Consider the following 26638-nt stretch of genomic DNA (forward strand, 5'->3'; position numbering starts at 1 on the left):
CCTTAAAAGAAAGGACAACTTGGACCCAAATGGCAGACAGGTGAGGAATAATGAGTGATCCCTCCCTCCCATTCATTTTTGTGAAAAGTAAAAGATAAAACACTCTCACAATTCTAAATAAACACAATGGGGTTTGTTTAGAATTCCTGATAGAGTTTTCCACATTCAAACTCACCCAGAAAGTACCTACCTACTCTTTTATGTGAAGCATTTTCCCAGTGGATGAAACATATCCATCACACTATATGATTAAAGATATTCTCATGGAAAATAGATTTAACGTTTTAGAATCACAGGGGATCTATGTATCATGAGGGGACCTTACGGCACAGCTTTTTAGAACAGAAAACACAGAATGTGAAAACTAAAAAGACCTGAAAGCACAGAATGTGGTGACACAGAAAATAGAAAATTAGTGTTAGAAGGAATATTAGAACACAGGATGCCAGTGCTAGAAAGGACCTCAAATATCATCTAATCAAGGGGTTCTTAATTTTTTCTGTGTCAAGGATCACTCTGGCAATCTGGTGAAACACACAGACTTCTTTTTCAGAATAATGTTTTTAAATGCATAAAATAAAATATGTAGGATTACAAAGGAACCAATTATACTGAAATGGTTATCAAAAATATTTCTTTTCAATTCACAGATTTCAGGTTAAGAAATCATGATCTAGTTGAGAGAAAAAGATCACAGAAAGCAGGTGATTCTAAGGCACAGGAAAAAAGCTAATAAATACAACATACAGAGCTAGATACAATTGACCTGTTCTTAACTTTCTTTTTGAGGGTTGAAATTAGGAATCAATCAGCATTCAAAAGTAAGTAAGGCAAGGACCTCATCAACAACAATGAATCATTATTCAGTTTTGGAGACTGTTTTCTTCTATTTCTTTGAGTGGAAGTCTAGAAAGTTAAACCTATTTTCTATGAATAATTATACAATGTGATGGACAGTAACTCAGATTTTCACAATGCTTGAGTCAATCCAGTATCTTCTGAAAAGAACCCAGTGAAGTTTTCTATGTATAGAGTAGAAAAGCAGCAGAGTCAAGGTGGAGGAGAATCAGTAAGAAGCCCAGTTTCTCCAATACATCAAGATCTAAAAAACATACCATATCGATTCCTAACGACAAACAAAAATCACAGTGCATCATACTTGTGACTCAAGTCAGAAAAGGGAAACAGAGAGGTCTGAAGACACTGGGAAAGGGATCTGACCAAGTGCATTCTGCACCAAACATCACAGTGTGCATGAAGAGGGCACAGGCTATGCAATGGAGGTTCCTGACCTACATAGGGGCATACTGACTTCATATATACACTGACAAATGTAATTCACTACCCAGGTTCCAGGTCACAAAATCCAGGGTGGACTAAGGAAGAGACCTGTGTCCACGGGAAAAATTCCTGGGTGAGGAACAGTCACAGGTCCTAAGTCAGGGGTCAGGAATCTTCCTTCTGTGGCCTTCTGGCCACAAGTGGCCCTCTAGGTTCTCAAATATGGCCCTTTGACTGAATCCAAACTTCATGGAACAAAATCCCTTAATTAAAGGATTTGTTCTGTAAAACTTGGACTTAGTCAAAAGGATGTACTCAAGGATCTAGAAGCCCACATGGGGCCTTGTGGATTCACATTCCCCACCCCATCCTAGGCTATGTACTAAACAAAGAACAGGATCAAATGCAAACAGTAGCTGTGTCGCTCTGAAATCAAGTGCTGATTTGAGTTTGTTTCAGCTTATAGTCTAGTCTGAAGCTTACGGCAGAAAACTCAGGAAATTTTCCCAGACCAAAGGGTCACTTGCAATACTGTCATTCTACATCAGAAGAGATGTCAAGCTAGCTGATAGTGGCTGAGTCTAACAGAAACCTACTGGAGCTTGCAATCAGGAACAAGGCAATGGAAGTGTTGCATAGACTCAAAGGCAAGTCAGGAACTTGCAGAGCGCAGATCAGACTTTGCCCTGGATCACACCACTTTGAAAATACTGAAAGCTTACAAGTCTCCAGTCTGAACTGTCCCTGGGAACTGGGAATAACACTATATTCAATATCCCAAGAAAACAGCAGAAGGACCCAAAATGACAAAACCGCAACTCAGATATTCCCTCCAGAAGTGTAAAATCTGGCTTTAACATCAACTCTGATGTCAGGAAGCAGGCTGAAAGAATGGGTAAACAAACCAACCAAACAAAAGAATTCCACTATAAAGAATTATTATGAAAACAGGGACACTCAAAACACAAACTAAGAGAAAGAGAATGACTCCAAAATATTTACAAGAAAAGCCTCAAAATAAAACACAACTTGGACACAAATTCAACTAGTGTTCTTGGAAGAGATGAAGCAAGAGTTTGTTTTTTTTTAAGAGCTAAAATATTATTTTAAAAAACAAATAAGAGTGCTACAAGAAAAAATGGGAAAAGAAATGAGAATTATAGAGGGTTAAGAAAGAGAAATGACAGATTGAAACAAGAGGTTACAAAACTTTACTGAAGGAAAAAAAAAAACCCTGAAAATTAGAATGGATAAAATGTAAGATGATGATTCTATGACACAAGAAGAAATCTTAAAACAAAACTGAAAGATTGAAAAAAAAAAAAAAAAAGAAAATGTAAGATATCTCATAATGAAAACTGACCTGGAAAACAGATAGAGGAGAAATAATTTAAGAATCATTGGTCTACCCAAAAAACGCCAGCAAAAAAAGAACCTAGATATTGTATTTCAAGAAATCATTAAATAAGACTGCCCAGATCAAAATAGAAATACAATATTTTGTTCATCCCCTGAAAGAAATCCCAAAATGAAAACTTCTGGGAATATATCAACCAAAATCCAGAACTTCTGGGTCAAAGGAGAAATACTATAAGCAACCAGAAAGAAAAATTTAAATACTGAGGAGCCACAATTAGAATAATATTGGATCATCTCTTCATGACACCACCACGAAGGAGAAGAGAGCTTAAAATACAATATCCCACAAGGCAAAGGGTATAGGCTTACAACCAAGAATAACATACTCAGCAAAACTATGTAAAATTCTAAAGTGAAAAAAAAAAAGACCTTTAATGAAATAGAGAACTTCCAAGCTTTCCTGATGAAAACACCAGCACTATGGAATACAAACACAGTAGTTAAGAGAAGCATAAAAAAAGTAAACATGAGTGAGCAATCTTAAAAGGACCAAACAAGGATAAATTATTTGTGTTCTAATATGGAGAAGTGATTCATGTAACCCCTCAGAACTCTATTATCATCAGGGGTCAAAGAGAACAGTTCTCTAGATAGAGGGTCTAGAAGTGTTTCTATTATGATTTTATTATTTTCAAAAAAGAAGAATGAAAAAGGAGGGGAAGAGGAATATGCTAGTGCAGAGGAAAAGAAGAAGAAAGATGGGAAAATTATCTCATATAATCAGAGTCTCTAAGTACAAAAACAAGGAGGAGGAAGAGGGGCTAGCAAACAAAATTTGAACTTCATTCTCATTCCAAACTGGTCAAAGGGAGGAGGAATGTAAACATACACACAGAATTAAGCACAGAAATACATCTTACTCAGTTGGGGATGAGGAAAGAAAGGAGCAGAAAGGAAAAAAAGAAAAAAAAAGGAAGGGCAGAATTGTAGAGGAATTCATCTTAAACACAACATTTTAATTAAGGAGGATGGAATTGGAAGAGAGGTTTAAAAGAAAAGAAAAAAATAAGAACCTGTTATTGGGCTCTGGAAATAAACAGAAATAGATTATAGCAAACTTAGAGCACTAATGCTGAGCTTTCTTCTTATCTCTCACTACCTTCTTCTTTATAAAGAGGTAGAAGGAAACAATGAGAAGGAAAAGAATAAGAAATAGTATGTAAGGAAATACACAATTAACAATCATAAAGGTGAATGTGAATGATATTAACTCACTCATAAAATGAAAAAGAATAGCATAATATATTAGAAACAAGAATCCAGCAATATAAGTTTACCAGAAACACACTTGAAACATAAAGAGACGCACAGTGTAAAAATAAGGAGCTGGAGTAAAATCTACTATGTTTCAGCTGAAGTTTAAAAAAAAAGGCAGGGGAAGCAATCACGACCTCAGACAAAATGACAACAAAATTAGATTCAATTAGATAAACAGGGAAACTACATTGTATTAAAAGGTAACAGATGATGAATTAATACCAAGATTAATCGTATGTACTGAATGGCAAAGAATTTAAATACTTAAAGGAAAAATTAAATGAGTTATAGAAATAATAAAAGTATAAATGGGAACCTTCAATTTACCCTCTCAGACCTAGATAAATCTACCCAAAAAAGAAATAAAAAAGAATTGAAGGACCTGAACAGAATTTCAGAAAAGTCAGATAAGATAGAACCCTGGAAATTACTGAATGGGAATAAAAAGGAATATACATATTTATCAGTTGTGCATGACACCTTCACAAATATTTACTATATATGAGGGCATAAAAGCCTCACAAATAAATGCAGAAAACAAATATTAAACATATCTTTTTCAGAAAAGAATACAATAAAATTACATTTAAAAAAGGGCTGCTGAAGCAATGATTAAAAATTTATTGAAGACTAACAATCCTAAAGAATAGATGGGTCAATCAATAAATAAACATTTATTAAGGAGGCACTATGTACCCAGCACCATGCTCAGCACTGGGATACAAATACAAAAAGGAAAGACAACCTTACCTCAAGGAGTTTACAATCTAATGAGGGAAGATAACACACAAAAGAAGGCTGAAAAGTAAAGCACTGAGAGTGTGAGTTGGGACAAGGAGAGTATGGTGAATAACTCAAAGTAATATAGACAGGTGGGAAATTAAGAAATGACTGGCCTAAGTCCCATCTTTAAATGGAGGTTTTGGAACTTATAGCTCAGCATTCTAATCAGAGAGGCAAAGGGCGCCAAGGCTGATTTAACCTTAGATGATAAGGTATCCTGATGTTGAGTTCTTAAGGATATGATGGAGAAGCCCAAAAGAGTGCAACCAGATGGGGCAAAGAACAAGTCATAGAAATAACACTTTCATTAAAGATAAAGAAAACAATGAGACAATATATTGGGGGGTACAGCTAAACCAGGACTTAGGGGTAAATTTCTATCTCTGAACATCTTCACAAAAGAAAAAAAGAACAGATGGATAAAAAAGCATGTAAACAAAAAAATATATATATTAGCTAACCTTCTTTAGATGTTCCTCAGTTCAATGTGCTTCCTAAACTGTGGTACTCAGAAATTAATACATTACTCTACATGTGGTTCTGACCTGGACAAAGTACAGCAAGACTCTAGATTCTCTGAAGCTCTGCCTCTCATAATGCAGCTGAAGACTGTCAATTACCTTCTTCAGCTACCACATCATACTGGTGACTCAGATCAAATTTGCAGTCTACTAAAAACCCCATCCCCTTTCCAAAAAATCCATAACCTAACTGTTGCTCCTTTATCTTGTGCCTATAAAATTCATTTTTTAACCCAAATATAGGACTTTACACTTACTTCTGTTTTAACTTCATCTCATTAGATTCTGCCCAATTCTTTACCTTTTGGATTTTAATAGTTTCATCTAGAATGTCAGCTATTCTTCCCAGCCTTGTGTACTCTGCAAATGTGATAAGCACCCCACTTCTGCCTTTATCCAAGTAATTGATCAACATATTAAAGAACAGAAGGGCCAGCATGAGCCACTGATGCACTCTTCCACTGGAGATGACCACATAGGGGACACTGAACTATTAATGACTGCTCTCTGAATCTGACCATTCAACAAGTTCTGAACTTATCTAATTGTATTCTCCCTTAGGTCACATCTCTATCTTGTCCATAAGATTAGTCTAAGATACTTTACAAAATGCTTTGCTAAAATGTAGGAAAACAATATCTTTAGCATTCTCCTGGCCTACTAATGTAGTAAGCCCATCAAGAAAAGATGTACAAGTAGTATGGCCTGATTTGTCCTTTCTAGAGCCATGCTGACTCTTTGCAAATAAAATTTACTTTTCTAGTTCACTACCCATCTCTTTAATGATTTGTTCTAGAAATTTCCCAGGAATCTAAGTTGAGCTCACTAGCCTATAGTTTGTAGTTCTCTTCCCTTTTTCAAAAGGGACATTTGCCTTTCTCCAGTACCTCTTCCATTTTCTATGATCTTTCAAATACCACTGAAAATGGCTTAGCAATTGAACCCACCAGTTCTTTCCACCAGCACTTGAGGGTGAGCCAAGTGATATGAAATCATCAAGGACAACTATGAGCTCTCTTATTATATTAGCTCCTTACTTATCTTGGGTATCAATTCCTTGTTATCTATTTTTCTTCCATCATTTCAAGGATAAAGGTCATTCTCCTTGACAGAGAAATCAGAAGCAAAATCAGAACCAAATCTAGCAGTTCTGTTTTCTTCCTGTGGCTAGTTATCATCCTCCCAAGAGGCCAGAGTACTTCTGTGTTTCTCCTCTTTTCCCAATATCACTGTCTAAATCATAGAGTTGTGGTAATAAGTAAATTCAATAAGTAGGTAAAGCCTCACATAAAGAGGAGTTACTGTTACTGTCGCCACCACTGCCACCATTGCCACCACAACCATCACCACCACCATGACTATTACCTTCTTTTTTGGGGGAAGGGGAAGGGATGGAAGGCAACTGGGGTTAAATGATTTGCCCAGAATCACACAGCTAGTAAGTATCTGAGACCAAATTGAATTCAGGTCCTCTCCTCTGACTCCAGGGCCAATGCTCTACCCACTGCACCAGGGGCACTCTATCCTAACTGCCCCTGACTACTACTTTTCAAGGATTTATCTTTATACCACTACTAGGTCTATATCCCAAAGACAAAAAAGGAAACAGAAAGGAAAAGGACCTATATGTACAAAATAGCAGCTGTTTTAGTGGTGGCAAAGAACTGGAAATTGAGGGAATGTCCATCAATTGTAAAACAGCTGAACAAGTTGTTGTATTAATATCATTATGATGGAATGCTATTAAGCTACAAGAAACAACAATTCGCCTATTCTCAGAAAAACTTGGAAAGATTTACATGAATTGATGCAAAGTGAAATAAGCAGAACCAGAACATAAACAGTCATAGCAATATTGAATGATGATCAATTGTGAATGTTAGTTATTCTCAGCAATACTATGACCCAAGACAATTCTAAAGGACTAGTGATGAAAAATGCTACCCATCTCCACAGAAAGAACTGAGGGAGACTAAATGCAGATCAAAGCATAATTTTTCTTTACTTTCTTTGTTTTTCTTGTTTTTTTCCTTTAAATCTGTGTTTTCTTTCACAACATGATTTACAGGGAAATGTTCTGCATGATTTTACATACATAACCTGTATCAAATTACTTGCCTTCTCAGTGGGGGAGGTGAGGATGAAGGAGCAAGAGAGAATATCTGAAACTCTAAATTTGGGGGGAAAGAATATTAAAAATGCTTCTACATATAACGGGAAAAAATTAAATATTAAACTTTTAAAATTTACCCTTGTAAGATTCCACTCAATTGTTAAAGAAATAAGAAGACAAGAAGGATTTTCATCCTAGAAACTAGAAGTAGTGATAGCACTGAGCTTTCAAAAATTTCTGATGGAAACCAAATGCAACAAGAGAAAATAACGAATGACAGAAAAGCCCAAGCATTGGCAAAACCATTAACTAACCTAACAGTCTTGGACAAGTCATTAAATCTATCTGACCTTCAGTTTTCTCACCTTTCAAATAAGGATAAGGATAATCACAAGCTATTTCTCCCAGAGACTGAGTATTTAATTTAAATACCCATATGGAGTAACATAGCATCAGTCTTCCTAGTTTTAACCTAAACTGCAATGCAAATCCCAGAACGTTAAGATTTATAGAGCAATTTCTTCATAACAGCCTACAGATAGAGATGTCCACATTATCCTCTTCTGCTCCCCCCACAGTCCTCCTACACACACACACACAAGCACACACACACACACACACACAGACACACACACACACAGACACACACTCTGGAGGTTATGATGAAGGGGAGGGTCAAAGAGGTACAGAACAATTCAATTAAGGTGATGTAGCTACTGTCAGAACCCCCAAACCAACTCAACTCATTCCAAGTTCAGCTCTTTTCAGCATACATATTCCCCATTAAAAGGAGCAGAAATGGGATTCAGAGGAGGCAGGAAATACTTGAGTGACTAAGGAAACTCCCTCATGGTAAGAGCAACCCAGCTTTCCCAAATTAAATTTAAGGCACAGGGAAGAAAACCTGATTTCTCCAGAGCTGTTGGGGGATGGGGACAGAGTGGCTCTAAAGGCCAGACAGACCCCTCCAACGTTAGATTATGCTTGTTTGTATAGCAGGGTGCCCTCAGGCAAGACTATCATAAATGGCTTGAAAGTGAGATGGAGGATTCCATCTGTTTCTGGAATATTTCAATAGCACCTGCTTTTAAGGTAGAGAGCTTAGCGCTGTCCCCACAACCACCTCCCCCCACACATCCCTCCCTTTTTACTAAAGGGGCCATCACACACATACACCCAGCACCTGCCTGAGGAAACAGACCCTTTTGATTTCTCTCCTACAGTACAAATGGTTTAAAAAAAAATAACAGCACTGACAGAGCTGGAAACTGAAGGCCCTGAAGCCTTGCTTCTTTTTATTTCTAATGCTAGCTTGTACTACACAAAGAAAAGTGAATCTTCCTAGGTTACGATCAGGTAGAGACTAATGTGTCAGTGAACAGGAGAGAATAACAGCAGCTCCGATTCTAGAGCACTTTGGGATGTACAAAGTGTTAGCTACACAAGAAACCTAGAAAGTAGGCAGGAAGCCCAAGCATGGCCGAGTGCTGATAAGGAATTAAAGAGATGAACAAATACGATTATATAAATAAATGGATAGATAAACAGGTGAATAACTAAATGAATGGATGGTTAAATGAATGAATGAATACTGATAATAATAGATGACACATACAATTTCTAAGGTTTACAAAGGGCTTTATATACATCTTTTCAATGCCTTACAAGAGTCTGGTGAGGAAGGCACTACAAGTACCCCTATTTTATAGAATAGGAAACTAAAGTTAAAGAGGTTAGCTAACTTACCCAATGTCACGTAGCTAGTATCAGAAGCAAGGTTTGAATTCAAAACTTCCTGTAGAAAAGCCCAGCATTACATACACTATGAAACACTGAAAAGAGCACTGAACTTAAAATAAAGGTTGCTTGGTTCAAAATCAACTGCCCCTAATGAAAAGCCTTGCTATGTTACTTATTACCTGTGTTATTCTGGGCAAATCATTTCTCTTGTCTATGCCTCGGTTCCCTCATCTGTAAAAGGGGCAGATCAGATCAAAGGAGTCTACAGAAAAGGACACCAAAGCTCTAAGGGATAACCAAGCAAGTAAGTGTTGAAGCAGGAACTTAAACTTGGGTATTCTGGCTTCAAGATCAGGGGAACTTTCCATTATATTAGACTATCTCTCCAAGGAACTAGAGGAAAAAAATCTTTGATTGTTTAAGTGCATTTCTATTAGTTTATTCTGGCAAAAGATTTCCAAATATTATTCACCTAAGTATTTCAGGAATTGAAAAATTTTGCTAATATAAAATGAGGAAAATGGCTAAAAAACCTTTAAAAATAGAAACATTATTTAAAAATAAAAATTTGGAAATCATTATTTTTAAGAATGAACCACTCTACCCTTGGAACAACAGTGATGAGGCTTTGGGGTCTCACCCTCCCTCTGCTGAGTCATAGGAAGTAGTTCCTCACAAAAAGCACATTTTAATATATCCTTAGCAACCCTTTATTAGACACATCAGTGAGACAGTCAATAAATATTTATTTAAAGCCTACTGTGTACCAGGCATTGTGGTAAGTCCTAAGGATACAAAGAAAGGCAAAACACCTTCCTTGTTTTCAAATGGCTCATAGTCTAATGAGGGAGACAACACGCAGACAACTGTGTACAAACAAGCTATGTACCAGATTAATTGGAAATAATCAGTTGAGAAAAGGCATTACAATTAAGGGTGCTTGGGAAAGGCTTCCTGTAGAAGGTGTCATTTTAGCTAGGATTTGAAGGAAGACAGGAAAGCCAGAAGGTAGAGATGAAGAGGGAAAGCATTCTAGGCATGAGGGATAGCCAAGGAAAGTGACTGGAGTTGGTAGATGTTGTATCGTCTTCAGGGGACAGCAAGGAGGCCAGGTAACTGGATTGCAGAGTACACTGAGTACAGTGCACTGGGGGTAGGGACTGGGGAAGGAGTAATAAGATAGAAAAAGTACGGGAAGGAGCTCCAGACTCTGAATGCCAAACAGAGGATTTTATATTTGATGTTTGAGGCAATATAGAGCAACTGGAGTTTATTGATTTAGGAGGTAACATGGTGAAACTTGTGCTTCAGGAAGATCCCTTTGACAGTTGAGTGGAGCACAGATCCCTGTAAGGAAAGACTTGAGGCAGAGAGATCAACCAACAGGCTACTACAAGGGTCCAGGTATGAGGTGATGAGGGCCTGTACCAGGGTAATAGTAGTGTCAAAGGACAGAAGGGAGTGAGAGATGTTACAAAGGTAAGATCTACAGGACACGGTAAATGTTTGGATATCTGAGGTGACAGAATATAAGGAATTTAGGATAATACCTAGATTTCAAGCCTGGGGACTAGAAGATGGCAGCACTGCAGACAGCAATAGGAAAATTAGGAAAAGGGGAGAGTTTAAAGAGAGAGATAATGAGTTTAATTTTGGATATATTGATTTTAAGATGACTATGAGACATCTAACTCAAGACGTCCAATAAACAGCTGGAGATGGATTGAAGATCAAAAAGGAGGCTAGGTTATGTAAATTTCAGAATCATAAGAACAGATATGATAATTCAATCCATGACAGATGATGAGATTACCAAGTGAAATAGTAGAGAGGGAGAAAATAAGAAAGTCCAGGACACAGATTTGTCTAAGAAAGGGATGAGGAGAGCTGAAGTAGAAAAGTGTGGGCAAAGCTGAAGCCAAACAAAATTTAATTTGCAGAAATTAAATTACATTTTCATATGCTTAAAAAAATTTCCATGGTGAATATTAATGTAAATCAGTCTCCACTGCTATAAATTACTTCACAATGTTAGAATTCAGACTATAAGAACTGAAAGAGGTCTTAGAATATAGAAATTATTTCTAGAAAGAATCTTAGAAGATTTAATAGTAAAGTTACTTTATATTTTACTTTAGAATGTGAAAGTTGAGAGCTTGAAGGACTCTTAGAATACAAAAGATAAGACCTGAAAGCAATCTTACAAAATAGAATGTAAAAGCCTAAAAGGGACCTCAGAACACAGAATGTTAGCTCATACAAGAGAGAACTTCAGAGCTGAAATGGATCTAAATATTATATAATGTTAACAATTGCAAAAGATCTTGAGTGTAATACAGTTCAACTGTCATTTATAGTATGAATGTGCTCAATGACATCTCCAACAAGTGGTCATCTAACTTCTACTTAAAAGCCTCTGATGGGAACTCACTATTTGGTGAAGTAATATATTCCCTTATCGGTCAATTCTAATTACTAAAAGATCTTTTATAATGAACTGAAATGTTTCTATAAGAAAACTAATATACTGATTCTGCTTCCTGGGTACAAACATAATACATTTAATTTTTTCATACTTCATCTTCCAAATCCAATTCCAAGACATTGTTCCATCTCATCATCCACTAAGTCCTCTCTATTCATGGTTACAGTAACAGACAGAAAGTAAGCCAATATCTATTTCCTACTTTAAAAGAAAAAACACAAAACTATGAGAGCCTGGGTACAACCTTCTAGAACAATTCTAGAAAGGAAAAAATGCAGCATTTATTTCATATAAAGTTTTCCAGAAACAGCATAACCAGCTATTATTTCTTTCTACTTTAATATGCTGAATATATTAATCTGCAGTTTGGTGTGTCCTATCAATCATACCCACCAACATAATGACATTGTTGACTCAAAAATAAAAGTCAGTCAGGGAGGGTACCTTGGAACCTAACATACAGTTCTAGAATTCATCAGAAAATTTCTAGAATTGAATATCATAGTTTCATGGAATCTTAAAACACAAAATGTTAGAACACAGAACTTCGAATGAGAAAAAAGCATTTAGTTCAATGCTTTATTTTATCAATGAGGAAACCAGGGCCCAGAGAAGAGAACTGACTTAACTAAAATCACAAAATTAGAGCTGTGAGAGGCCCTAGGACACAGGTCTTTTGACTCTTCATTACTAGATTATCCTCTGATTTTTAAAGAGTTCAAAAAGATAATACCCGAAGTGATTAAATGGTTATTCAACTTTCCACCTATGGCATAAAAATAATACTATGTAGAGAATGACAAATACATTGATCTTGCAAAAAGAGATGATACAGCAATACTTTCTGAAATCACTAGAAAGAAAACTAAAGCATATTCATGTAAAAATTCAGTGAATTTCATCCTGACAATTTCTAGGCTTTGGCTATCCTGACATGCTAGATAAGTGTGTATAAATACACACACACACATACATACATTCATATTTCTATGTAGGCATAAATATATGTACATCAATATATCTACAGCTATATCTATACACACATGCCTGAACTCCAACAAGCAACAGTCTACCATATTGTCATAGAAAAAGCACTGCATCTGTAGACAAAGTACCTAGATTCAAGTACCAATTCTACTACTTTCTGGCTGTGTGACTTTGGACAAGTCACTTAATTCTAACTTCTAATACCTCTTTATAGCTCGAAATCTCCTGGCTCTCCTCTCGAGCTATAAGTTCCTTCCTCTATAAAATGATTAGGGGATGAGGGGTAGTCGACTACAACAGGGATTACAGGCATGGGACATCAAACCTGGTTCTATCATCTTTTCAATGACTGATCCTGTGCCTAAAATGCACTCTCTTCTCACCTCTACCTCTTAGAATCCCCTGTTTCCTTTAGAACTTCAAGTGGTAGTGGTAGTGGTGGTGGTGGTAGTAGTGGCTGCAGCTCTCCTTTGTATAATGCTTAAGTTTTACAAAGCACTTCCCTAACAAAATTCTGGGAAGTAGGGAGTGCAAATATTTTTACTGATGAATCAGTGAGGTAAGGTGACCTGGCCAAAATCAATTACAACTGGCTAGGACCCAGGTCCCTTGACTTCCATTCTAGTATAGATAAGGAAACTGAGGTTCAAAGAGATAATGTGTGGCTCATGGTCACACAAGAGCCAAAATCTTGAGGGAGGTCTTCTGATTCCAAGTGCGGTGCTCTTCCTAATACACTGTGCTACCTCTAGTTTGAGCAAGAAGTCTGTACAGAAGAGCATAAATGTCTAGCACTTCAAATTAAGAGACCTGAAAGTTCAGAAGCTCCACTCCCTCCTGTCCCCACTGTAACATGTGCCTGTATTTGAGAGAGAAAGGGGGAAGGGACTAGGAAGAAAAAATAAAATGTAATGGGGAATTGGTACACCAGAGAGACATCCCTTTTCTGGAATTCACCCAAGGTCTGGCCTTTCATTTCAGAGGCCCACATCCAAGTCCTTGGTAACAGGGTTTTGTCAAGGGCACCTTGAAGTTCTCCTGACCTGTGCTGCTCCGTGTTAGCAGTAAGAGACAGGAGACAGGCCCCTCTGACACCTATTTAACAGAGGCAGATGGAGAGTGGTATGTATGGGATACCTTTAATTCTCCCTCAGGAATACCGTGCAGCGCTGAAATGCAATTTCCACACAGCCCCACCACACCAGTCACTCTGACCATTACTGGCAAAAGGAAATCAAACATCAAACAAGTGGAATGCCAGGACACAAATGGAGATTTACAAAAATTCAGGGAGCAGGGGAGGACACAGTAGGATGGAAGGAAGATTGGAAACTTGGACACCTGAGGATCACTGGAGTTACTGGTGATAGCCTGGAGCACAGGAAAAGGAGGTTGTAGCCAGGGTATGGCAGCAGTGATGGCTCCTTAAATATAGGGCTGCTGTGAGGGTCAAATGAGACAAGGTCTATAAAGCAAACCCTGAAGCACTATATAAATATCAGTTTTTGTTGCTATTGTTAAAGTGTCTTTGGTTTTATTTGTTTTTTGGAGGGAGGTCTATCATGTAGAAGAGAGATTAGATTTGGTCTCCTGCGTTAAAGAGAGCAAGACTAGAACAATGGGCTGATGGTGAAGAAAGGCAAATTTCAAACCAATATAAAGAAAATTAAGGATTTTCAAAATGTGCAAGAAGTTACCTCTGGAAGGACTAGATTCCTCCTTACTCAGGAATGGGTAATAGAACTAGATGACCTCTGAGTCCCTTTCAACTGTAAGTTTCAATGATTCTATGACTGTATTACCTTAGTCCCCTGCAATGATGAAAAAATTTGTTTCAATGAACATTAAAATGCCTAAAATATTTACTAGAAGCAGAGCCCTACGCTCAGTTCTGGGTGATATATAAAATTTAAACAAAATACGACCTTTGCCATTCAGGAAGATCACAGTCTAATCAGGAATATGGCACAAACAGAACCATGACATAAAATAATACATAAATTATTTATAGAGGCAAAAACAAACTACTATGTAAGTAGAGGGAAGAGAAGGGAGAAGAAATCCGGGAAGACTTCCTGGTGGTAGAGAAACCACCACTGAACTCCAACAGCAGTTTCTGTAGAAACTGAGGAGGACATGATCAGAATTGGCAAGACAGTTTTGGATGCAGACACATGTTTATTAATAATCCTGCATGTACAAAATGTTTAAAAAGAAGCTTAACAAGATAATTTCTGACAGCTCAAGATAACAGGAAGAGCTCAAGCTATGTCATCCAACTTTCACACATGACCCAGCGGCACTGACTCCTTCATTCAAGGCATGAAATACAAATAAATAATGAAAATTATCTTCCTAGGCTTAAAAGTGCATGAACAATATTTTGAAATCCTTTGCCCAAAGTGCAGTGACTTGCAGGGAAGAGATAGAGAACGATGGAGAACAGCTGGAAAACTTAAATTACATTCACAACAAAGCTAGGCCCACTACTGCTTGTTCCAACAAGCCAATCACCAAAGCCCAACCTCCCCTTACCTTAAGATGCAGAAGCAGCTCTTAGCTCCCGAAGATAAGCGACAGAAGCCAAACCTCTGTTTGCTGTCAATGTCAGTGAGCACAAATGTGAAGTTCTGGCCAACTTGGCTCACTGTAAGGCTACAGGAAAGAAAGAACAAAAGGAAAATAAATTGTGCAATCAGTTCAGTGATAAAAAGTATCTAATCAAACCAAGTCATTGAACCTGTAACATTTCCTTTCTCAGTAGGCCTATGGTTCTCTAAATGAACTTGCATATTTACATTTTTCACCAGAATTAAAGGGAAATTAATAAGGAAGTCAATCTCCCGGACCACTTTTGGAAAAGAATATATCATTGTAACTACAACTGAAAGAAGTCAATTCCAGGCTCTGTCACTAACTACTAGTATAACCTAACCAAGTTAATTTATTCCTTGGAGTTTCAATTTCCTCATCTGGAATATGAGCAAATTAGAATATATGGTTTCTGAGGGTTCTGTCAGTTCTGGCATTCTGTGTTAGGGGGAAGGTTAGAATAGGTGCTGAGTTTGGAATAAGGAAGACTGAGTTCAAATTCCACCTTACATATTTATCATTTTACGGCCCTGGGCAAGTCACTTCAACTCTTCTCAGCCTCAATTTCTTCATCTGCAAAAATGAGGGGAAAGGGAGCACTGACTTCAGAGGGCTGTGAGGATCAAATGCAATAATACAGGGTATCCCAAAAGTCTTAGTGCAGTTCCAAGATTTAATCATTTGAAACTACATCAAGACTTTTGGATCACCCTATATATGTAAAGCACTATATACATTTTAGTCATGTTCTTCTGTTCTAAGTTCTGACATTCTGTTTTTAGATTCGTTCTAGCTCTAATATCCTAAATATTCTATGTTTCAAAATCCTTTCCAGTTGACATTCTTTTTTCCAAGGCCCCCTTCTAAAATAGCTCTCTCACTCCTTGCTTCACTTTGTACGATTACCTGATTCTAAATGATGTTCTAGAAGTGCTTAGGACTGCTTAGTAAAACCACTCACAGATACAAGGAACAAGGTGAGCATTTGTTTTCCCAAATGCCAGTTTCCATATAAGATTTTTGAAGCCCAAAGGAGCTCATTTTGGAGCCCAGGAAAGCCAGATTGTTTAACAATGTAAGCTGCTTTTCAAGATAGTGAAAAACAATGCTATAGGAAAGCATTAAACAAAGAAATGTTTTTACTGCATTAAAACAAAAATAAAAAGCACATCACACATATAGGCCTTAAAGTAAAATTAGAATGCAACGTCTGTTCTTTAGGAAAAAAACAGGCAAAAGTACAACGACCAATAAACTACATCATAAACTAACAAAACATAATATGGGTAATTTTAAAATTGACACGTATATAGCTATTTTAAACTTCTAAAAATAGAATTTAGTAGTGTTAGCTCCAAAAGAGCCTTCAGGACATGGAACACTGGAACACTAGGGTTAAGAAGAGCCTTGTCATACAGGCGTGAAGGAGTCCTTAGCTAAGACCTAGAGAGGTCAGCAGGAGCCTAATAAATACTTGCTGAAATGCAATGAGTATCTTTGATGAAATTTTAGCATTGACAGATTTTCTTTATTCAAAATTTTCAATGGAATTCATGAGCTTTTAAACTTAACCACATTCTTTCCTATATAAAATACCAAAAATGAATCTATATATTCTGTACTAAGATTACAAAAATGCTCTTCTATATAATTCACTGTACAAATTAAAAGAATACTATTATCTAAGATAAGATGGTAAATAACAGTTGAAGTGGTCTTCTCTAAAGATAGCACTCATAATTACTGTTGAGTCTTCAGCATCATATAAGACTTCTTTAAAACCCAGCTCTTGTAAAAAACAAACAAACAAAAAAAAAAACCTGTTTAAGAGATGTACAGGTAAATCAATACTCAAGGAACCTTAAGGAACCTGAGCATCTTTAATGGGTCTGATGTAGCAAGTCCTATTTGGCAGCATCATGCAAGGGGCACCAAAAGTCAATAGCCTCTATCTCTGCCAGTAGATGTGGTTTGATGGAGAAAGCCCAACATTTGAGTACGGAGATTTCAAGTACCAACTCTACTGCACAAGTCTAAACCTCTATTTGCTCATCAATCAAATGGGGATAATAGTACTTAAGTTTCCTACTTCCGCATTGCTGCCAGGATATGATAATAACAGCAAAAACTCACATTTACATAGAATTCTACGGTTACAAAAAAGAGAGACCACCTGGCTGGTCAAAAAAGTGTTAAGACCTGAAGTCTGGGTTTTAGTTCCAGTTCTCACACATACTAGCTATGTGTGCCTGGGCAAGGTAACTTCCCACTCTCTAAGCTTTGACTGCCTCATTTTAAAAATAAGGGTAATATTGTTTGTACTACTGGGGGTCTTATGAGGAAAGCATTTTGCAAAGTTTAAAGCACTTTGGGAAAAGGAATTGTTCACCAACCATCCAGGCTTATGATCAAGATGAAGCAGAATGACAGCTACTTCCATTTCTAGGCTTCTAAGCCTACAGAATGTACTTTTTATCTATCTGGGAGTGGAAATATGATTAAAACCGTTCCACAGATGATAAAATAGGCTCAGAGGAGTAAAGTGACTTGCACACTTCTACATAGGTAGTAGGTAACAAAGCTGGGATTACCACCAGGATCTTCTAAGCTAGCATATACAAGTGAGGTAGTGGGAAAAGCCACAGAATTTGGTTCTGAATTCTAGCTCACTTCTTACTACCTGGGTAAATCTTGGGTAAATTGCTTCCTATCTCTGAGTTTTAGCTTCTTTACCTACAAATGAAGAGTTAGACTAGGACTCCCTCCAGCCAGGGTACTAGTATACCTCACAAAGTCTCTCAAATGTTGTTATGTGCAAGAAAGTATTTTGTAAATCTTTTTCATCTAAAAGAATGTAAAGCCCAAATGTATATCACCATCCCCATTTTCCCCCATTATTATCATCATCACCATCTTTTTCATCATCACTACCACCATCATCACTTTAACAAGATTTTCCCATGACAAAGGTCTAGGGAGAAGATCTATTTCAATTTATAGAGGGGTAATTATATTGTCTGGAGATTGATTGCCAAGGCCAAGAAAATAATTCAGAAGGAAAGGAATATACTTTCTTCTGCCAGGTTTAACCAAGAATGTGAACAGAAACAAGGTAGCAATTTAAAAGGAACATAGTAATAAAACAGGTGTAAGTAATGCTATCCTCTATCCTGAACAAGCCAAGAGAAGAAACACATTTCTATAAAAGTTACAGAGCTGTCGAGGGGACACCCAATGCTACCTTCTTGTGGCTGTTATGTTTTATCTATAAAGCTTGGATGCGATGTTACTATGGTGACTTAATACTATGTTTTAAAGAAGGATTATATGATTAATTTTAACAAGGTTGAGAGCTGAGGATGTGTGAGAAACGAGACTCAAGCTCACATAATTAAAGTGATTGGGGACGAAAGCAAGGCTCACTTGGGGGAGGGGAAGGCTCGTGTGATTGAATTATTTTGCACAACAGGTCAGAAAAATTCTAAGTTACAAATACACACTAGCTTTTTATGAAGTAATGCTTTGTGATCTCACAAATTATGTATCTTTCTGAGTTTTACTCTGGGCTTCAGGTTCTAAGATGGTTAAAATAAACAGGTTCAGGTAGCATTCCAAAAAGGTTATGTGTGTTGCTCTGGTTGGAATGTGTCATATTTAAATACTTGGTGCTTTGCAAATGCCCATCCAGTCCTTAGTACAAGTATGAGAGGCAGTGTAGTAGAATGGAAAGTTCTGGCAGAAGACCAGGGTTCAAATCCCAGCTCCACCATTCATATAACCCATTCACATAGCCCAGTCACATAACTGGGCAAGTCACTTTTCTCCTCTGGGATACATCTGTCAAATGGAGACGACTATACATGCCCTATTAACCTCACTGAAATATGGGGTGGAAGGTGCTTTGTGAACCTTAAGGTATTACATAAATATGAACAGTTATAATTAACCTTTCTTTTAATCCTTAAAGAAAAAAGACAGGATATAAAGAGAATAAGTGGTAGGTTCTGACAATAAAATGAGCTAATTCTGACTTAGGGGATTCAAAAATATCTGGGTTCAATTTTTAATTCTGTATCTGTATGGCATGGGGCAAGTGACTTCCCTTCTCTAAGCCTCAGTTTTCTCCTTGGTAAAATGGAGGTAATACAATCTACATTACCTACCTCAAAGAATTGTTTTATGTTGTAACTGTAAGAGCCTGGCTAAAGTATTTTGTAAACTGCACTGTTATAGAAAAGTGTGTTATTGTTTTTTAAAATCTATGCAAAACACTTCAGAGGACCTACAATACCATCAGCATGGGCACTTCTCCCACTGATACACAAAACAATTTTTTCAAGACTTAGTAGTTAATTTGCTGTGGCCAAAAAAAAAAAAATCATTGCCTAATGGTCAACATTCTGCTAATGAATCTCCTTCACTTGGCTAGGCTGCTCCTCTGGTAATAGACACACACTCTATCACTCAATCAACAAGTATTCATTAAGCTCTAACTATGTGCCAACCATTGTACTAAGCTCTAGGGAGACAAAGAGTAAAAACAGTCCCTACCCTCAAGGATCATACATTCAAATGGAGGAAAAAATGTGCATAGTTATATACAAGATCCATACAAAGGATATAAGGCAACCTTAGAGGGAAAAGTACTGTAACCCCAAGGACAAGAATCCCACACCACTGAAGGCCAGTATGACTTACAGGAGCTTGTCCTCTTCAAGGTCACCTCCAGACTTGAACAGTAAGGTTTTAGTGGAGGAACAGTAATTACACACCTCTGTGGTATTTTACAGTTTGTAAAGTGTTTTCTTTAATACCTTTATAAAGGATGTCATGAAAATATTATCCCCATTTTATAGAAGAGGAAACTGAAGCTCAAAAGTGATTTGATCATGCTTACATGACTAGAAAGTTGGACACCACCCTAAAGTCACAATAAGAAATGAAAGTAGGACTTTCATCAAGATCCTCCTTCCTATTCACAAATAACAATAATAATAAAACCAAGAATGTAGAAAGTGCAGCTAGAAATTGCTTGGTTATCTGATACCTCAAAAGGATTTGTTCATTCATTCATTCACAACAAGAAGGATTACAGGATCATAGTATAGGAGTGAGAATACTAAACTTGGAATCAGGAGACATGGAGCCTAGTTTTGGCTCTGTCACTAACTAACCTTCAAAGAGTAGTCACTCCTCCTTCTCTCTAGGCTTTGGTTTGCTTACCAATAAAAATTAATGGATTGGACCAGATAGCCTGTGAGGTTCCTGTCAGCTCTGACATTTCATGGTCCTAAAACTTCTTTGTCTGGCTTATCTGTTCTCCTATTGAAGAAACTTTTACCATTTGAATCCTGATGACTTGGATAGATCAGCCAGGAGAAGGTGCTCCCTTCTGGTTGTATTTCTTTTTTATAGTTATTGAGCTTTTGCTTAACAACAGCTGCTAGTCAGATATCTAATTCAAAGAGAAGGGCACTTTAGGGGGTACCATAGCTTACAGAGGGACACTTACTTTTACAGACTAGTTGGTTGTATGTTAATGAACAGTTGGTTAACAAACATATACCAAATGACAAAGCTCAAAACCATTATATTTTAAGATATTTCTCCTTGGTCAACTTCCAGTTAACTTATAGTCAGGAAGTGCCTGTCAAACAAATGTCTTAAAGATTTTTGCATAGGAGAGGACTGATTCAACTTTCCATTTGTTGATATGGACTACAACAATATTAGATATTTCTCCATGATAACTACTTTGGGAAAAGGATCTGATTTCTTAATAGTTTTTGTTTTTATGTTTATCCTCTACTTCAGCATCAATTCTTTATCTTACAGTAATCAAATGTTCATAGAATGTTAGAGTTTTAAGGGACCTTAGAGCAAAGAATATGAGAATACAGAACAAAGAGAATTAGAGCTAAAAGGAAGCTTAGGACAGAGAACAAAGTGTCAGAATTCAAAGGCCTTGAGAATGTAGAACTAATATAGAACATAAAAAAATACATTAAAAATGTTAAAGCTCAAAAAGATCTTTAAGATACAGACACATTGGAACCGGGAGAGATCTTAAAACAAAAAAATGGTTAACAGCTCATAGGACCTTAGAGATCATTAGTATAAACTCCTCATTTTACAGATAAAAAACCCTAAAATTGATTTACTTAAAAGTTAGTGGCAGGGCTAGAAGGAGAACCAACAACTTCATTCTGGTACCATATTCTTTTATGTTTTCTCAATCCTTAAACTTTCACAATTTCTCAAGATAAAATTTCTTTGTGAAGTTTTCTTTAAAAAAAAAAACAACACAAATAATTCTACTGTGGATGCCCCCAAGTAGATCAATTCTGAACCCAACTGGACACTAACTCTCAGCAAGTCAAAAGAACCAAAAATAGGAATATCTCCAAAAACGATCGTTTAAGGATAAAATCAACACTATTCTACATCCTCTAATGCATCTTCAAAGTCCATGTCAACATGAAGAACAAGGAAGAAAAGCAATGTTTATTCAAACCACAGAATCTAACCTTCATGCTGCCTGCCAAGTGATGGTTATTTCTGTCTCCTCCAGAAGCATTTCATTAAATCTTGAAGAAGCTTCCAGGTATAGTATATAAATGGAATGCAGAAGCATGGACCATGTGGATGAAACAGTTGGATTCCAGGTATCACATGAGAGACAAGGTCCCTGTTAGCCAAGTCATCATCACCAAACATTTATGGAGCAGTTATATGTGGGCCAATGTACTGAATCCCACATGGCAGCTACTTTTCTTTTCTTCCACTGTCCCTGGGTTGTCAAGCAGGAATGGCTTAATATAGAACCATCTGCAGACTGAATAAAGTCTATAGTCCTTAGACTGCCATTTAAAGCTTTTCTATAACCTAGTTCTGACCTATCTTTCCTAGGATATCCCCCATTCCTTTTCATGTATTCCATGCTCCATACAAAGCTGCTCAGCCATCTCCCCTTATCCCTCTAGAGAACATTCTCTACTTTGCCATCACATTATATTTGCTAGTGTTACCAGTATCTGGAATATCCTCTCAGCTATCTCTGCTTACTAGCATTCTAGTCATTCTTCAAGAACCAGCTCAAATGCCACCTATATTTTCTTCCATGAAGCCTTCCCTCATTCCTTCTGTCATAAATAACACTCCTCACTTTAGTTCATCAATACCAAAACATCTGTACCTCTCTTATGCATTTATCATATCTCAAACAGTATATAATTATATGAATTTCATCTCCTTAGTAGATTGTGAACTCCATAAATGCAGAAACACCATCACCACCACCTCAACCATTTGATTTATTTCCTTCTCACCTCTAGTGCCCAGCAAAGCACTCTGCATTGAAGAACAGAAGCTTCACAGAGAGTTGCTGAGTTGCTGTGAAGATGAAATGAGGTAATATACGTAAAATGTGCTGCTAAAGTGAAAGAGCTATAAATGTTCGTTGTGATTATTAGCTGAACTGAATAGCCCACTATTTTTTACCGTATATTTTGTCTCACCAACACAACTAAGTGCTTTGAGGGAAAATGGCCATGTGTTATACTTCTGTATTTTCAATAGTATTGATCACATATAAGATGTTCAACAGGTGTTTAAAAATTTTTCTTAAGTATGTAATTTCTGTCATAATTTTTTTCAAATGGAGAGAATGTTACTTCTACCAATCTACTTCAGAGAAACAGTGTGAAGATAAGAGAATAACAAATAATGCCAAAATTATGTATTTTCAGGAAGTTATTTTGTTGCATAATTCCTAGTTTCAAACAGAAAATCTTAAAATGACAAGCAAGATTTAATTTTTTAAAAAATGTATTTCTCAGGTTCCTATGTACAAGGCATTGTATTAGGTGTTTAGTCATATAAAAATTAAAATTCTACAATCCCAAGATATTAGAATTAACAGGCAATTTTATAGAACCTGAGAGCTGGAAGAGACCTCACAGGTCATCTAGTCCTCACTTAGCCAAAGTCTGAACCCCTTCTACAGATCCATTTTGCACATTTCTAATGTTAGAGAAATTACTAACCCTGGAGATGGCCTATTTCATGCTATATCTGTTAGAGCTACATCTGGGAGCTCTGTTAGAAAAATCTTGCTAATACTGAAATTTGCCTCCCTGTAATTTCTACCCATGCTCCTAGTTTTTCTCTCTAGATCAAGCTAAAAAAGACTAATCTTCCTTTCACAGACAAGCCCTCATATGTTTGAAAACCCTAATTGTGTAGAGAGGATTCAATTTTCTGCCTTATTCTACCACTAACTTCCTTCCAGAGAGGTATCTCCCTAGGCCACAGTTTCCCCACCTATAAAATGGATGTATTGGTATAAATGATGTCTAAGGCTCCTTCCAGCTCTGATATCCTATATTCTAATATAGTCCCTTCTGGCTCTAACATCCTATGTTGTAAGGTCCATTTTTATTCGAATGTTCCATGTACTATTAAGTTTTCTAACAAGTTATCTCTTCTCTATTTCACAGTGATTGGGCAAGTCCTGCTTTTTTGGACTAATATACTGTACTACTATTTGTTATGGCAGACAAGGAAAAAGGACACAGGAATGACTAGGAAAACTTTTTTTCTAAAATAATCCACTAGGGCATTACTCTCCAACTCTAGGATATACTCTATATCCCACAATAAAATAATCAACACCTGGGGTGCTTAGACCCTGGCCAGTGACAAACAGAGCTAAAATATTCATTTGCCATATAAATTGTACTAAAAATACTTAGGGAGAAAATCCTGGCATTAAAATTTTTGTATTTCTTGAAAAGGAACTAATTTATTAGTATCTCCAGTATAAACTAAACTAGATTAAATTTTGTAGAAGTTCAAAGCTGGGAAAAGAAAGGGGGGACTTAAATACTATGTTCCTTTCACATTCCCCAAAATATTTTATTCTATCAAGAAAACTATTTCATCACACTTAAGGTGAAAAGATCTCAGTAAAAGAGGGAACTATTGTAAAAGATTCAGCTATATCACTAGGTAACATTTCTGTCCCCAAATAATGCATGTGAAGGAATTATCAGCATTCTGAATTGAGTATATAGAATATTAAAACCCAGAATGTTATAGTGAGGGGCTTTAGAACTTAGAATATTATAACATAAAACAAAGTATATTAGAATATAACCGTAAGAGCTGGAAGGCTCTTAAGAGATCATAGAGTCTAATTTCATTTTAAAGATGGGCATACTGAGGCTTAGAGAAGTAAAGTGCCTTAGCCAAGGCCACAAAGCAACACAGCTGCAGAATCATGGATAGAAGTGGCCTCCAGAATCCAAGTCCAATGTTCTGTCCCCTTCATCATATTATTTTTCTTCTATTAGCTGAAAAATATCTCAAGGGCCTACAGTTTCATCAGTGTGAAAGCTGCCTCTAATAACACAGAACATGATCTATAATATAGAATCTTAGAGAGTTCCTTAAAGCTCTGGGTGGTTAAGTGATTTGTCCATAGCCATATACTCAGCAAATATCAGAAGGGGGATTTTAAGCCATGTCTCCTTAATTCCAATGTCAGCACTCAATCCACTATACCATTCTCTAGTTTTAAAATATTCATTTAAAAATAACAGTCATGGAAAAAAACAAACCCTCCCAAAATGGATCTCCATTTAACTGAAAGTCATATTTGAACTGATTAAATTGTTTTTCTTTATTAAAAAATCCAACTAAATTCTTTAAAATGCCAGTTCCATTAGTCCCTATAAGTATATCATCACCATGATTTGCAATATACATTTTATCAGTGAGTAAAATCTCGGTTTTACATATCGCTGGTTAATACAAATAAACGGGAAACTGACATTAAATAGAAACCAACAAGCAAATACAATCTGCTTGGCTTGGTTTAGAAGACAAAAGAAGGAAAAGAAATTTATTTTGATCTATTTGTAATCTACTCATCTTAAAATTAAGGCCAATTTTTAATTTAATGTTGACTACATATGCATTGAATGGGCTAAGAGTCCTTACCTAATTTCCCTCAGGTGGGAATATTCCTTGCTTCTTAAAATTTCTCATGGCCCTGAGCTTGAATGTTCCCTTTGTACTGATTTACATTTAACTGGGCATCATAGTTATGTGTATGCATGTCTCACCTCTGCCAATGAACTGTAAGCTAACTGAGGGCAGTGGTTGGGTCATTTCATCTTTGTATCCCCAACACCAGTTATGGTGTTGGGCACATATGAGGCACTTTGTTGAATTAAATTAGATGTCCAATCAAGATCCAAATTATGACTTAACAACATGTCACAGAATCACAGATTGTATCAGAGTCAAAAGATGCCAGAGAGATCAGCTAGTGTGACTTCCTCATTTAAACAGGTGAGGAGAAAGTGACTTGCCCAAAGTTATAGAATTAACAACAGGAAGTAGAACTTAAGACTTGCCTTGGAGTCACTTTACTCCAAGTCCAGTGCCCTAGTCACTACTTGAGGCTGTCTATCTGACCCATCATATCAAGAATGGAGAGGGGTCACTCAATTTCCAGAGAAGTGAAGCATTTTTAAAATTGTTACACCTACAATTTCTATCTACTCAATATACACATATTGCCCCCTTTCTCCTCCTCCCCTCCCTCCCTCTTTTTGTCTCTCCCTCCCTTTCTCCTCCTCCTCCTTCTTATTCTTCTCTCTCTCTCTCCCCTTCCATCTGCATACTCCACATACATACATATATACATGATATTCAAAATGCATGAATTTCTATAACAACACTTACATGTTTAACATAATATACATACAGAATAAATAGCTGGAGATTAAGCTCCAACCACGCTAACTCAGTACTTTGTTTGGTGTTGAAATCAAATTAATGGAATCTTTCATTCATAAAATCAGGAGAGACTGTAGAGATGACCAAAAGGTAACAAAGAGCACTGGGCCTAGAGTCAAAAAGACCTGGGTTCAAATTGTGACTCTGACACAAGTTATGTGAATTTGGACAAATTCACTTCTGGGTCTCAGTTTTCTTACTTGGAAAATGGGGATAATAGTCCTGCCATTATTACTTCGGTGTTGTTAATGGGGGAAGGGAGAGGAGAGGAATGTGTATACCTTAAAGCATTATTATATGTTATTATTATTAGAGTAAAATAATTACAAGGTTTAGAATTTGACAGTCTTAAAGATCATGTATTGTTGCACTCTCATTTTCCAGATGAGGAAACTGAGGCCCACAGAGTTGTACAAGTGACTTGTACCAAGTCCCAAAGACATAAAGTAGCTGAATTTGAACTTAGGTCCTCTGACTCCAAATTATGAACTCTTGCTCAAACTATGAACTATACCACTGCTTCTTCTTCACTGCTATTACTAATACTATAATTTAATCTTCATTTTGCAGATGAGGAAACTGAAGCCTACAGAGGGAAAATTACTGGACCAAGGTCACATAACACATTAGTTAAGAAGTCAATTGCAGATCTTT

General features: G+C 36.7%; 1 protein-coding gene across 8 annotated transcripts in view; it reads right to left on the minus strand.

The window, feature by feature from the left end:
• The window catches only part of DENND1A (DENN domain containing 1A), a 695411-nt gene that overhangs the window by 473575 nt on the left and 195198 nt on the right, over positions 1 to 26638 (minus strand). For all 8 annotated transcript variants that reach the window (XM_072631873.1, XM_072631875.1, XM_072631872.1 and 5 more), the window contains one exon: positions 15122 to 15241. In XM_072631873.1, the coding sequence (XP_072487974.1) occupies positions 15122 to 15241 (120 nt within the window). The remainder of the gene's footprint in view (positions 1 to 15121; positions 15242 to 26638) is intronic.

Source organism: Notamacropus eugenii, chromosome 1, assembly GCF_028372415.1.
Source record: "Notamacropus eugenii isolate mMacEug1 chromosome 1, mMacEug1.pri_v2, whole genome shotgun sequence".
Classification (NCBI taxonomy): Eukaryota; Metazoa; Chordata; class Mammalia; order Diprotodontia; family Macropodidae; genus Notamacropus; species Notamacropus eugenii.